General features: G+C 41.5%; 2 protein-coding genes across 2 annotated transcripts; both read left to right on the top strand.

Annotated features, from left to right (window-relative positions):
- The first annotated feature begins 375 nt into the window (after window positions 1-375).
- Window positions 376-14,494, top strand: LOC115730719 (S-locus-specific glycoprotein S13-like). Its single transcript, XM_048284350.1, has 3 exons — window positions 376-494; window positions 2,147-2,864; window positions 14,292-14,494. The coding sequence occupies exons 1-3, from the start codon at window positions 376-378 to the stop codon at window positions 14,433-14,435; spliced, it is 981 nt and encodes a 326-aa protein (XP_048140307.1). The 3' UTR covers window positions 14,436-14,494.
- Window positions 4,395-11,604, top strand: LOC115730720 (G-type lectin S-receptor-like serine/threonine-protein kinase SD1-1). The gene is made up of 7 exons (XM_030661323.2): window positions 4,395-4,423; window positions 9,688-9,807; window positions 9,920-10,044; window positions 10,112-10,322; window positions 10,462-10,699; window positions 10,783-10,933; window positions 11,101-11,604. Exons 1-7 carry the CDS (start codon window positions 4,411-4,413, stop codon window positions 11,407-11,409), a joined length of 1,167 nt encoding a protein of 388 aa, XP_030517183.2. The 5' UTR covers window positions 4,395-4,410; the 3' UTR covers window positions 11,410-11,604.
- Window positions 14,495-15,557: the final 1,063 nt, after the last annotated feature.

Below are 15,557 nucleotides of genomic sequence, written 5' to 3' on the forward strand. Positions count from 1 at the left end.
TCAATTGGTTAAAATAATCACTAGACGTATTAAAATTTAAATCTGTTTTTTCAAAACAATGACTACATATAAGACCAGAACAGCTATGAAGGTTCTTAAATTAGTTTATGCTTTTAGTATGCCCATTGAGTCCAAATAGGTGGTAGCAATTATTATTTATTGACAGAAAAGGGAGTTGATATTGTTAGAATCTATAATAGTAAAAATCGAGTCATTTACATTTGATACGTAAAGGCTGCGGAAAGGTTGGAGACCGATGCCCGAACATTGGCATGACTACTCTTCTTTGCTATACTCATCTCAATCCATTCGAAAAGTTTGAAATCTTTATCTAGTTATTTACTTCATCTCGTAGATCAAACGGAAGGGTCCGCAATGGCTGATCCTCCTGTCTTCGCCTTCCTCTGCACTTCCATCGTCGTTCTATCACTGCTGCCCCTGTCGAGTGCAGCCGACACCCCGAGTTCGGCTCAATCTATCAGAACGGGAGAGCCGTTAGTTTCCGAGGCTGAAAGTTAGAGCTCGGTTTCTTCTCTCCCGGAAGCTCCAAGAACGGTTTCCTGGGGATATGGTTCGTGGTGAGTCTTGAAACAATTGTTTGGGTTGCTAACAGGAATAGTCCGCTCACCGATTCAACGAAGGTAAACCTATTCTTCTGAACCGGTCAAAGAGCGTCATTTGGTCGATGAATTCGACCAAGGTTCTCAAAAATCCAGTTGCACAGCTCCTAGATTTTGGTAATCTTGTTCTTAGGGAACGTAACAGTTTAGATGCAGGTGACTACTCATGGTAGAGCTTTGATTACCAATCGGACACGCTTTTGGTTGGTATGACATTGGGATGGAACTTTAGAACCTATTTGGAACGTCATCTGACTTCCTGGAGAAGCGTGGACGATCCTTCCCCTGGAGACTATACATTCGGATACGAAATCGATGGTTTACCTCAACTTGAAATAGCTAGCAATGGTTTCGTCGTAGTTTATTGAACTGGGCCCTGGAATGAAATTGGATTCGGCCCTGTTTCCAAGGAACCGTCTTCCATTGTGCAAAACTTAGCTGTTTACAACATAACAGATGCCTATTTTGCATTTGAAACCTTCCGGGACGATTTCACCGCCATAGCCACACTAAGCCCCAATGGTGTTGCGCAATGTCTTCTACTGAAGAGTGGAAGCGCAAAGTGGGATCCTATTTACTCAGCCCCTTTCGATCCTTGTGACAGCTATGGACGTTGTGGCGCTAATGGCGTATGCCGAATTAACGAAAGCCCAAGATGCCTCTGCTTGTAGGGTTTTATGCCCAAGTCACAAGAAGAGTGGAACATGCTCAATACGATAGGCGGGTGCATAAGGAAAGTTCCATTGAATTGTACTCGTGGCGAGGGTTTTACAAAACTTTCGCAAGTTAAATTACCTGACTTGGTAGATTTCCAGCTATGCAAGAATATGAGCCTTGAGGAGTGCAAGGTTGAGTGTCTAAAGAATTGTTCTTGCATGGCTTATGCTAACTCGGATATTAGAGGAGCATGCTGCTTGATGTGGTTTGGCGATCTCATTGATATTAGGGAAATTAACTTTGTTGGTTATGAAAAACATCTTCATTACCGATAGCAATTTATTTCTAAACAATTTCGTGGACAACACAAATATTTTTCGCTTGTTCATTTTTCATAAGAGATACTAGCGATCATTTTTAAGAAAATATTATCCAAATCATTCGTTTTTTACGAAGCAAACGGAAGATGGATGTTCCCTTATTATATACTTTGAAAGCATAGACTATGTACAGTTATATTGATGAGAATTGTACATTCTATGGTATATTCTTTTTGGAATTAACGGGACTGGGTATTGAAATTTGAATTTTTTGAGTTGGGCTTGATTATAAGCCCGACAATTCGAAATAGCAAATGAAGAAGTTGTGGGCCGAACCCATCTTTATATGCCCGAGCTCTACACCAAACAAAGGTATCTGTCTTCTGTCTCTCTTCCTGTTATGATATTCTAAAAAGTTTGAATCTTTATCTAGTTATTGACTTCGTCTCGTAGATCAAACAGAAGGGTCCGCAATGGCGAATCCTCCTAGCTTCGGCTTCTTCTGCACTTCCATCGTCCTTCTGTCACTGCTGCGACTGTCAAGTGCAGTCGACACCCTGATTTCGGCTCAATCTATCAGAGAGGGAGAGACTTAGTTTCCCCGGGCCGAAAGTTTGAGCTTGGTTTCTTCTCTCGTGGAAGCTTGAAGAACTATTTCCTGGGGATATGGTTCGTGGTGAGTCCTGAAACGGTTGTTTGGGTTGCTAACAAGAATAGTCCGCTCACTGATTCAAATGGTACTCTGGAGTTAAGCAACGAAGGTGAACTTGTTCTTCTGAACCGATCAAAGAGTGTCATTTGGTCAACGAATTCGACCAAGGTCCTCGGAAACCCAATTGCACAGCTCCTGAATTCTGGAAACCTTGTTCTTAGGGAACGTAACAGTTCATATGCAGCCGACTACTCTTGGCAGAGCTTTGATTACCCATCAGACACACTTTTGGTCGGTATGAAATTGGGATGGAACTTTAGAACCGGTCTGGAACGTCATCTGACTTCCTGGAGAAGTGTGGATGATCCTTCCCCTGGAGGCTATACATTCAGATACAAAATTGATGGTTTACCTCAACTCGAAATAGCCAGCAATGGTTCTGGCAAAGTTTATCGAACTGGGCCATGGAATGGTGTTGGATTTGCCAGTATTGCCAGCGAGTTAACTGCCGTTGTTCAATCCTTCTCTGTTTACAACGGAACATATGCCTATTTGGCCATTGAAACCTTCAGGGATGATATCACAGCCAAAACCATATTACGCCCGGATGGTGTTTCACAGTGTCATCTACTGAAGAGTGGAAGCACGAAATGGGACCCGACTTACTCGCTCCCTTCCGACCCTTGTGACAGCTATGGACACTGTGGCGCTAATGACGTGTGCCGACCTAACCAAAGCCCAAGATGTCTCTGCTTGTAGGGTTTTATGCCCAAGTCACAAGAAGAGTGGGACATGATCAATAAGACAGGCGGGTGCATAAGGAAAGTTCCATTGAATTGTACTCGTGGTGAGGGTTTTACAAAACTTTCGCAAGTGAAATTACCTGACTTGGTAGATTTCCAGCTATTCAAGAATATGAGCCTTGAGGAGTGCAAGGTTGAGTGTCTAAAGAATTGTTCTTGCATGGCTTATGCTAATTCGGATATTAGAGGAGCAGCCTGCTTGATGTGGTTTGGCGATCTCATTGATATCAGGGAATTTGACATTGTTGGTTATGACCAAAATCTCTTCCTGCGGCTACCTGCTTCTGAATTAGGTAATTACCAGTATTGTCGTCTGCATTGGCTAATTGGTTTAGCAATGGCTTTTCTCTTCTTGGTCGCAATCTTTCATCACATCGATGATGTGCCCTTTGTAGATGTCAGACTGAACCATTGTTTTGTCCCTTACTCTCTATTTCTAATTTCCAAGTTTATCTAATGGAGATAGATTCATCAGCCTACAGATGAACTCTGTTTCTAGAATGCGTTTACCCCTGACTTGTTTTCCTTTCAAAATACCCTATGGACTTGATCATTAGTTCCCCCAAGCTTGACCTTATTCTAAAATACCTCATGAACTTAGACAATTTGACTCAGTAACCCCGGAGCTTAGAGCCGATGAAAACAATGGCCAGGCAATGAACACATGCTCGTCGCGTGCAAGTTTAGTTCCTTTTCCACAGTCATCTTCGTTGAGAAAAAGCATTTATCTCATGCCACTCACGTGCACATAAAAAGTGTTAAAAAGCATTAAGGTTTCTTGAGCATAGATTGAAAACTTGAAGATGGAGGAACACTGCAGACGAAGGAGGAGAGATACAATAAGAGTGTCCGAAAACTTCAGGATTTTATCGCTGGTGCCAGCGCTCGGAGATACTAAGTAGTTATCCTGATGGGTCATTTCCTGCCGAGCTTGAGATTGACTTTAAATTCTTAGTAGAAAGTTATGTTTCTCATGTGGAGTTGAAAAGACCTCTGCATCTTTTTATTTCTCATTCGGTCGTTCCTCTGCCCCATCACTAACCGTAATCTGCTCTCCTTTTATATTGAATTCTATTGTCTAATAAAACTTTTAGTTCATCGTCAGCATCAAGTAGGTGTTGAAAGCATGGCGCTTGAGTAGCTGCGTCTGTGTACATTAATTCGGACACTGTGTCCAACTTCAATTGTTTGTATCTCTTCACATTGAAGTAATTATCAAAGGATGAATATTAACTTCTTCCTGTATGCTAGATTCATTCCGCAGTCTATCCAAGAAACTGGTGACTATCACCGTGGCTTCAGCCATTTCAGGATTACTTATTGTGGGCACAGCATTGAGCATAATCTGGAAAAGAAGAATGAAAAGCCGAGGTAAGCTATTTTTTTTTCCCTTGTGGAGATTATGGTATGGTTTGAGAAACTATTTACATCCCTTGTAGGCTTGCCAAGTGGGATGGATGACATGGACTTGCCATTGTATGATATTGCTACCGTTGCCGTTGCTGCCAACCATTTCTCTCAAACAAACAAGCTAGGAGCATGCGGCTTTGGTTCGGTCTACAAGGTAATGAGTTATAATCAGTTGGTTCATATAACTAGAGAGAGGCCCGCACTAAGTAGAATACATGCAGAGAAAATAATATTTTCTCTCTCTTCCTCTCCTCTCCTTCGCTGCTACGCCTTTGTGGGAGGCGCGCAGTAGGCGCACCGTTTGCATTTTTTTTTTAATTTTCTTTTTGGGTTAATACCACGGAAAACCCCAAACCGGTACACTTGTGACAAATTTACCCCAAATTATTTTTTTGACCACATAAAACTCCAAATTGGTATACATGTGACAAATTTACCCTAAACCGGTACATATGTGACAAATTTACCCCCCGTTAATTTTCGTTGAATTTAACTGTCAAACCGTTGATTTGGTGACATGTGACGGTTGGCAGGTATACCAGTATGGAGTTTTGACCATCTGCTTGTCACGCATTTATCAATTTGAGATTTTTCGTGATATTAAATCAATTTAATCGGGGTAAATTTGTCACAGGTGTACCAATTTAGGGCATTTCGTGGTCAAAAGAATTAGTTTATGGTAAATTTGTCATAGATATACCGGTTTAGGGTTTTTGGTGGTCAAAAAAATATTTTGGGGTAAATTTGTCACGGGTGTACCGGTTTGGGGTTTTTCGTGGTTAAAAAAATAATTTAGGGTAAATTTGTCATAGGTGTACCAGTTTAGGGTTTTTCATGGTATTAACCCTTTCTTTTTTTTACCGCACATTTTATGTTTTTTTTTTTATACTTTTTTTTATATTCACAATAATGTTTATTTATAACGTATATATTTATACAACTCGAACGATGACACGGCGCCAGCTCATGGGCGCGGCGGCAGCACAGGGCTCGCGGGCTTGTGGCTCGTCAGGCGGTGGGTCTGCGAAGGGCGGCTACTCTCAATTACTCTCTTTCTGTACTCTCATCTGTTTCGAAGAAAGGACGTAGGGGCTTGAACATTAGCGATGGTGACCGATCAAGGAACGGTAAAATGTTGCTGTTTTTCACCCTCCCTGTCCTTTGTAAAAATTAAAATTGAAAGAAAAGATTTTTGACAACTGCACTATTTGAAAAGTAAATGTTAACGCTAAAAGACTCTAACCAGCCTCAAGCATTTGAAAGAAAAGGGGGAAACTCCGAACGGAATGAGAGACCACAAAACAGTGTTTAGTGGTGACTCGAAAGCTTTTTCCTTATAATTTTGTGCTGCAAAGAGTACCGGTATTCAAGAAAGTAAACTAGTTTAAAATGTTAATAAAGAATGGCAAAAGTTTAATTTGCTTAAATTATAAAAAAAAAAAAAAATAGAAGAAAGTGAAGCAGCAAACGCAAGAGATTTGGCTGCAATATTGAAATAAATATGCAGAGGAACCGTGAAAGCTTTTATTGTCCCTCTTCGCCTTCTTCGTCCCTCTTCGTTCTTGCTCTGTTTCACTCTTTCTTCTCCTCCCCCTTCCTTCTTTTCCGACCCACTGAACGGAGGGGCGACACGGCACTGCAGTGGAGCGGCGACAAGAGTTTTGTGCAGCTACAAAAAAAAAAAAAAAAGTAATAAAAAAAAATTAAGGTGTTGTGCGCCTCCCATAGAGGCATGGCGACACAGCACCCCAGTAGAGCGGCGGCAAGAGCTTGGGTGGGGTGGCTCCACTGCGGTGCCGTGTCGCTGTGCCGCCCCTCCGTTCGATAGCTCGAGCCAATCACTGACCCGCAGTCCATTCTCGTCATCGACGCCCAGTCGCGAATCACTCACGGTCCTTCCGCCTATGGGCAGTGCCGACCCGAGATCCGCAAACTCACAACCCCAGCCGCGCCTCCCTTTGCCGACCCACCGCCTGAGGACTCACGTGCCCCGTAAGCCCACGAGCCCGGTGCCGTTGCTGCACCCGTGAGTTACTGTTGTGTTGTCGATATCATCCGAGTTGTATAAATATATACGTTATAAATAAACTTATTATAAATATAAAAAAAGTAAAAAAACATAAAATGTACTGCAAAAAAAAAAGAAAGCAAAAAAAAAAATTAAGGTTATGCGCCTGTAACAGAGGCGCACATGCCCTGAATCAATAAATTTTTTCAAAAACCTTTAAATTGGTAATTTTTTTTACCATATTTTGAGAAAAAGCCTTCATACTCACAGCCACCCGCCGGCCCGCTCTTCCTCTGTCGTCGCCCTCCCTCGGCTGGTGGTCGGTCCCTTCCATGGCCGAGCCACCCCTCCATGTCACGGCGGCTCGTGGTTGTTGCCCGTACAGATCTGGTATCGCCCATGGTTGCAAGCCATGGACGGGGAGCTCAAACATAAGAACAAGGTAGACGCAGGAGCTTGAGCACAGTCCATGGCCGGCGATTCCGCCGGTGGAGGTCAGCCTAATCAAGGCATCGGCGACTTCGCCGGAGGCGGGGGAGGAGCGGGACGGGCTGGCGGCTGTGAGACTCCGGCCAGATGTGAACCGTAGCAAAATTGCAGCGAAGGAGAGGGGAGGAAGAGAGAGAAATTTTTATTTTATATATATATTTTTAATTCCAGGTCATATCCAAGTGTCAAGCTTTAATTGGTTCAAGGGCGCTTGTCAATCTCTGAATATTTTCTCGGTGTGCAAGAGTCGGTTGACTTTTTTCTTTGTCTCCACGGCGGTGTCTGTTTCCGAATATATAGTAGTATGATTGAAACACAACACCAGCGGTCAAAAACATTTTTTCGGTCTTTATTACTTTTTGACTTTTTGGCTTTGTTTTTCTTCTAGTCAAAAACATTTTTAAGTATTTTTTTTTTTTTATCTTCGTTTTGACTGGTCTGCTTTGCTCGACCCAACGCAGTCCATTCAGGAACTCCCAGAACTTGCTCTTCACCAAACAAAGGTATCTGTCTTCTATCTCTCTTCCTCTTATGCTATTCTGAAAAGTTCAAATCTTTATCTAGTTATTTACTTCCTCTCGTAGATCAAATAGAAGGGTCTGCGATGGCGGATCCTCCTTAGCTTCGGCTTCTTCTGCACTTCCATCGTCCTTCTGTCACTACTGCGACTGTCAAGTGCAGCCGACACCCTGAGTTCGGCTCAATCTATCAGAGAGGGAGAGACGTTAGTTTCCCCGGGCCGAAAGTTTGAGCTTGGTTTCTTCTCTCGCGGAAGCTCGAAGAACTGTTTCTTGGGGATATGGTTCGTGGTGAGTCCTGAAACGGTTGTTTGGGTTGCTAACAGGAATAGTCCGCTCACTGATTCAAATGGTACTCTGGAGTTAAGCAACGAAGGTGAACTTGTTCTTTTGAACCGATCAAAGAGCGTCATTTGGTCGACGAATTCGACCAAGGTTCTCGGAAAACCAGTTGCACAGCTCCAGGATTCTGGTAACCTTGTTCTTATGGAATGTAACAATTTAGATCCAGCTGACTACTCATGGCAAAGCTTTGATTACCCGTCAAACACGCTTTTGGTCGGTATGACAGTGGGATGGAACTTTAGAACCGGTCTGGAACGTCATTTGACTTCCTGGAGAAGTGTGGATGATCCTTCCCCTGGAGACTATACATTCAGATACAAAATTGATGGTTTACCTCAACTCGAAATAGCCAGCAATGGTTCCGGCAAAGTTTATCGAACTGGGCCATGGAATGGTGTTGGATTCCCCAGTACTACCAACAAGTCAACTGTCGTTTTTGAATCCTTCTCGGTTTACAACGGAACAGATGCCTATGTTGCCATTGAAACCTTCAAGGATGATATCACAGCCAGATTGACATTACGCCCAGATGGTGTTCAAGAGACTTATCTACTGAAGAGTGGAAGCACGAAATGGGACCTGACTTACTCGGTCCCTTTCAGCCCTTGTGACAGCTATGGACGATGTGGCGCTAATGGCGTGTGCCGACCTAACCAAACCCCAACATGCCTCTGCTTGCAGGGTTTTATGACCAAGTCACAAGAAGAGTGGGACATGCTCAATTCAACAGGGGGGTGCATAAGGAAGGTTCCGTTGAATTGTTCTCGTGGCGACGGTTTTATGAAGCTTTCACAGGTGAAATTGCCAGACCTGGTAGATTTCCAGCTATTCAAGGATATGAGCCTTGGGGAGTGCAAGGTTGAGTGTCTAAAGAATTGTTCTTGCATGGCTTATGCTAATTCAGATATTAGAGGAGCAGGCTGCTTGATGTGGTTTGGTGATCTCATTGATATCAGCGAATTTGACATTGTTGGTTATGAGCAATATCTCTTCCTGCGGCTTCCTGCTTCTGAATTAGGTAATTACCAATATTGTTGTCTGCATTGGCTAATTGGTTTAGCAATGGCTTTTCTCTTCTTGGTCGCAATCTTTCATCACATCGATGCGCCCTTTGTCAATGTCAGATTGAACCATTGTTTGGTCCCTTACTATCTATTTCTAATCTCCAAGTTTATCTAGTGGAGATAGATTCATCAGCCTACAGATGAACTCTGTTTCCAGAACACGTTTAACCCTGACTTGTTTTTCTTTCAAAATACCTTATGGACTTGATCATTATTTCCCCCAAGCTTGACCTTATTCTAAAATACCTCGTGAACTTAAACAATTTGACTCGATAACCCCAGAGCTTAGAGCGGATGAAAACAACGGCCAGGCAATGAACACATGCTCGTCGCGTGCAAGTTTAGTTCCTTTTCCGCAGTCATCTTCGTTGAGAAAACGCATTTATCTCCTGCCCCTCACGTGCACATAAAAAGTGTTAAAAAGCATTAATGTTTCTTGAGCATAGATTGAAAACTTGAAGATGAATCAGCGCTCGGAGATTCTAAGGAGTTATCCTGATGGGTCATTTCTTGCCGAGTTTGAGATTGGCTTTAAATTCTTAGTAGAAAGTTATGTTTCTCATGTGGAGTTGAAAAGACCTCTGGTAAAATAACGCCCAGACTTCCTTGGTCACCCTACCTCCTGCCTCTTTTTATTTCTCATTCGGTCGTTCCTCTGCCCAATCACTAACAGTAAACTTGTGGGAATCTGCTCTCCTTTTATATTAGAATGCGGACACAGTGTCCAACTTCAATTGTTTGTGTCTCTTCACATTGAAGTAAATATCAAAGGATGAATATTAACTTCTTCCTGTATGCTAGATTCATTCCGCAGCCTATCCAAGAAACTGGTGACTATCACTGTGGCTTCAGCCATTTCGGGATTGCTTATTGTGGGAATGGCATTGAGCATAATCTGGAAAAGAAGAATGAAAAGCCGAGGTAAGCTAAATACCTTTATCTTACTTCATGTGGTCAAATTCCTGGTTGTTTTTTTTTTCTTTACTTGTGGAGATCATCGTATGGTTTGAGAAACTATTTACATCCCTTGTAGGCTTGCCAAGTGGGATGGATGACATCGACTTGCCATTGTATGATTTTGCTACCGTTGCTGTTGCCACCAACCATTTCTCTCAAACAAACAAGCTAGGAGCAGGTGGCTTCGGTTCGGTCTACAAGGTAATGAGTTATAATCAGTCGGTTCATATAACTACAGAGAGGCCCGCTCTAAGTAGATTACATGCAGGGAACTCTTTCCACAGGACAAGAAGTAGCAGTAAAAAGGCTGTCGAAAAATTCGGGACAAGGTCCTGATGAGTTTATGAATGAAGTACTTCTAATTGCCAGGCTTCAGCACCGGAATCTTGTTGGACTTGTTGGCTGCTGCGTTGAGGGAGAAGAGAGAATGTTGATTTATGAGTATATGCCAAACAAAAGCTTGGATTATTTCATCTTTGGTCAGAAACACTTGATCTTTTTGAGTTCCTTTTCGCTCGACTCCTAATGTTTTTGTTTCAGTCCATCGATTTCTTCACCAGAAAATACAGCTAAACTCTAACACCTTATTTAGTTTTTGATGGGGTTGAGCGTGTGCAGATCACGACAGAAGCTCCTCTTTGGCATGGAAAAGGCGATTTGATATTGTTTTAGGAATCACCCGAGGACTTCTCTATCTCCACCAGGATTCGAAACTACAAGTGGTCCACAGAGACCTGAAAACAAGCAACATCTTGTTAGATGCTGACATGAATCCAAAAATTTCGGATTTCGGCCTGGCAAGGATCTTTCAAGGAGATGGCACAGAGGCAGAGACGAGAAGAATAGTTGGTACATAGTAAGTTTCTCATCTCGATTCATTTGACCAGTGCGCTATCCATCGGTATTTGGAGGGACTGAAGCCTGATTTGCTTGATGCAGTGGTTACATGTCCCCAGAGTATGCCTTTGATGGAAAATTCTCTGTCAAGTCCGACGTTTTTAGCTTCGGTGTTCTTTTATTAGAGATAGTAAGTGGCAAAAGGAATAGAGGATTCCAACATCCTGATCATCATCACACCCTTCTTGGGCACGTAAGTGGTAGAGAATTATCAAGACCTGCAATTTCTTTATTCGCTAAACAAGATCGGATATTCTGTTTCTCTTAAAACCTCATCATGTTCGTTCTATGTTCCTCTAGACATGTTTTCTATTTCGATGCACGGACAGTGGTTGTTCATGAGGAGTTTAAATTTTTTAGGCGTGGATGCTGTGGAGTGAAGGGAGGGCCACAGAACTCATCGATGAATCTGTATGCGCCTCTTTCGTGGAGTCTCAAGCAGAGAGATGCATTCAGGTGGGCTTGCTGTGCGCCCAAAAGTTTCCTAAAGATAGGCCGATGATGTCTAGCGTTGTCTTCATGTTGGCGAATGAAGGAGCATCCTTGCCACCACCGAAAGAGCCAGGTTTCTTCGTCGAGAGAAGTTCGGGTAGCTCAGATGCGTATTTAGTTAAGGAAGAATCGAACACAAAGAATGTTGTTACAATCACATTACCTAAAGGTCGATAGAAATGCTACCGATGATGTGTCGGCAGAATGTGTACTGACTTTCTCGAGTACAACAAAGGACAGAAGAAGCATACGATGTTGTAGGGTTGAATGACAAATTCTAGCAATGGCTTTTCCTAGACTGTTGGAGAAGGGGGATGGAAAACCTTCCACCTTCCTTCGACATGGCTAATTATTTCAGACCTCTGGTCAACAGTTACCCCACGGCGCTGTCGAGAAGCTACTCCAAGAGCTATCCTTCGGCGGCGCATCCAACAATGCCTGTGCTTCCTTAGCTATAGCTAGTAATTGGTCGGGTAGCTTTCGGGAGTTAATCAACCAAATAACGTGAACTTGTAATTGTGTTTTGTTATAGGTAACCTCGACTAGATGTAGCTTCATTCCAATATTAAAATGAAAGTAAGTGTAGTTAGTAATTGGTTGAAAATCGCTGATGCAACGGTTTAGTGAACGCAAATCATCTTATGTAAACCAGCTGGCACTAACGTAGACAATTTTTGAATTGTGCAAATCTTTAAATCTTATAGTTCTTTTTCATTTTCTTTTTTTTTTTCCTTTCTTCCTCTGTCAATCACCAAGCAACCACATACAAGGGCAGGCAAGGGTCACCCTTGTCGGATCTGGTTAGAACCGACCTAGCTAAGATCTAGCCAGGTAAAATGAAAGGTATGCTAAGCCCGAGTAAAAAGTCTAACCCATTAAAGGCCGTGGCAGAATCTTTTTGGAACAATTGGCATTGAAAATCGCATCTGTGTAAATACTTACGGTGTTAAAAAAAAATGTCCATCCCTCATCGTTGACGTGATTAATATAAGAGCCGTATTCTGCGGGATAAATGTGAAACTTTATCGGAGTAAAAATTGCGAAAGTGAATCTAATAAGATCTAGTCAAGGTTGTTGCGCACATCGCATCAATTTATGAATTTTTGTGCAATTTGTGACAGTCAATTATTAATTTCATGCCGATTCCTACACGGGGAGATGGATGCAATTGAATCATATAACATGATAATCTTATTTATATTTGGCTGCCGGATTATCACCTCATAATCCATTATTATAGCCGTTTCGTTTGTTTAGCAGAAAATAAATGATTTGAAATGCTCGTAACGTTTGAAATAATTAGTCGACTGATTTTTTTTTTTTTTTTGCATTATCGACAATAACATATGTTTAAACATCTTCATAGATGATGGAAATATTTTTATTTTTGTTCATTTCTATAAGCTTTATGAGGGCGATTAATTTTAAGAAATATTTTTTGAATTATATATTTTCCTGAAATAAAAGGTTGGTGGAAGATGGATTCTAAGTCCAACCAAAGTCAGCGGGTGTTGTTCCTTTTCATTTCAAACTTCATATATTCTTAGTAAAAAAAGATGGCCTAAGAGAAGGATCGGTTGACTTTCATCACTTCTCGTGTCCTTTTATTTTTTGACTTTTCTACTTTGTTTTTCTCGTTTTACCTAGTCAAAAACATTTTTAAGTATTTTTTCTTTTGTCTTCTTTTTGACTTTTTGTTTATTTTGTTTTACCATTTCTCCTTTTCCCCTTTCTTCACCTACTTGCAAGTGGAAAACTCTTATCCAGTTATGCACCAAGCAAGATATTGCTATACATGCCCTCTAAATTCTAAATTAAAGAAAGAAGAATATTAAGGAGTGGGTTAAGATAATTTTTTTTTTCAAATAAAAGAAAAAGTTAGAACCTTTGAATGATGTCTCTCGTATTTTCAATTGGTTACTAGACGTATTGAAATTTAAATCTGTCTTTTCAGAACAATGACTACATATAAGACCAGAACAGAAACTATGTTGTAAACTATGAAGGTTCTTAAATTAGTTTATGCTTTTAGTATGCCCATTGAGTCCAAATAATTGGTAGCAATTATTATTTATTAACAGAAAAGGGAGTTGATATTGACAGAATCTATATTAATAAAAATCGAGATATTTTACATTTGATACGTAAAGACTACGGAAAGGTTGGAGACCGATGCCAGAACATTGGCGTGACCGGTCTTCTTTGCTCGACCCATCTTAATCCATTCGAAAAGTTTGAATCTTTATCTAGTTATTTACTTCATCTCGTAGATCAAACGGAAGGGTCTACAATGGCCGATCCTCCTTTCTGCTTCCTCTGCACTTCCATAGTCGTTCTATCACTGCTGCCCCTATTGAGTGCAGCCGACACCCTGAGTTTGGCTCAATCTATCGGAGCGGGAGAGACGTTAGTTTCCGCAAGCCGAAAGTTTGAGCTCGGTTTCTTCTCTCCCGGAAGCTCGAAGAACGGTTTCCTGGGGATATGGTTCGCGATGAGTCTTGAAACAGTTGTTTGGGTTGCTAACGGGAATAGTCCGCTCACCGATTCAACGGAGGTAAACTTATTCTTCCGAACCGGTCAAAGAACGTCATTTGGTCAACGAATTCGACCAAGGTCCTCCAAAACCCAGTTGCACATCTCCTAGATTTTGGTAATCTTGTTCTAGGGAACGTAACGGTTCAGATGCAGGTGACTACTCATGGCAGAGCTTTGATTACCCATCGGACACGCTTTTCGTCGGTATGATAGTGGGATGGAACTTTAGAACCGATTTGGAACGTCATCTGACTTCCCGGAGAAGCGTGGACAATCCTTCCCCTGGAGATTATACATTCGGATACCAAATCGATGGTTTACCTCAACTTGAAATAGCCAGCAATGGTTCTGTCAAAGTTTATCGAACTGGGCCTTGGAATGGAATTGGATTCGGCGCTGTTTCCAAGGAGCCGTCTTCAATTGTGAAAAACTTAGTTGTTTACAACATAACGGATGCCTATTTTGCATTTGAAACCTTCTAGGACGATTTCACCGCCATAGCCACACTAAGCCTCGATGGTGTTGCGCAGTGTCTTCTACTAAAGAGTGGAAGCGCAAAGTGGGATCCTATTTACTCAACCCCTTTCGACCCTTGTGACAGCTATGGACGTTGTGGCGCTAATGGCGTGTGCCGAATTAACGAAAGCCCAAGATGCCTCTGCTTGTAGGGTTTTATGTCCAAGTCACAAGAAGAGTGGGACATGCTCAATTCGACAGGCGGGTGCCTAAGGAAAGTTCCATTGAATTGTACACGTGGCAAGGGTTTTACAAAACTTTCGCAAGTTAAATTACATGACTTGGTAGATTTCGAGCTATGCAAGAATCTGAGCCTTGAGGAGTGCAAGGTTGAGTGTCTAAAGAATTGTTCTTGCATGGCTTATGCTAACTTGGATATTAGAGGAGCAGGCTGCTTGATGTGGTTTGGCGATCTCATTGATATTAGGGAAATGAACATCGTTGGTTATGAAAAATATCTTCATTACCGATAACAGTTTATTTCTAAACAATTTCGTGGACAATACAAATATTTTTCGCTTGTTCATTTTTCGTAAGAGATACTAGCGAATCATTTATAAGAAAATATTATCCAAATCATTAGTTTTTTATGAAGCAAACAGAGGATGGATGTTCCCTTATTATATACTTTGAAAGCATAGACAATTTATAGTTACATTGATGAGAATTGTATATTCTATCTTATATTCATTTTGGAATTAAGGGGACTTGGTATTGAAATTTGAATTTTTTGAGTTGGGCTTGATCATAAGCCTGACAATTCGAAATAGTAAATGAAGAAGTTGTGGGCCGAACTCATCTTTATATGGCCGAGCTTTTGAGCATGTGGGCCATCGCTATTGGGCCCTAGCCGAAAAAATTGACTAACAATGCCGTGAACAAAAATAAAGAGAAAAAGAATTCACAAGTTAGGGTCACGACACACACATGGTTCGTCCCGAGCACAATGAAAGGTATGCTAAGCCTGAGTAAAAAGTCTAAACCATTAAATGACTCGGCAAATTCTTATTGGAACAATTGGCATTGAAAATCATGTTTGTGTAAATACTAACAATGTTAAAAAAAAATTGTCCATCATTCTTCTTTGACGTGATTACTATAAGAGCCATATCCTATGGGATAAATCTGAAATTTTATAGGAGCAAAAATTGCGAAAGTGAATCTAATAAGGCCGTGTCGGGGTTGTCGTGCACATTGCATCAATTTGATGGGGTTTCGGGATTGTCAAAATGCAGCGGAATATAAATCTAAACCGAAACCCTAGATAGGATCCA

This window comes from Rhodamnia argentea, chromosome 8 (genome assembly GCF_020921035.1).
Source record: "Rhodamnia argentea isolate NSW1041297 chromosome 8, ASM2092103v1, whole genome shotgun sequence".
NCBI lineage: Eukaryota > Viridiplantae > Streptophyta > Magnoliopsida > Myrtales > Myrtaceae > Rhodamnia > Rhodamnia argentea.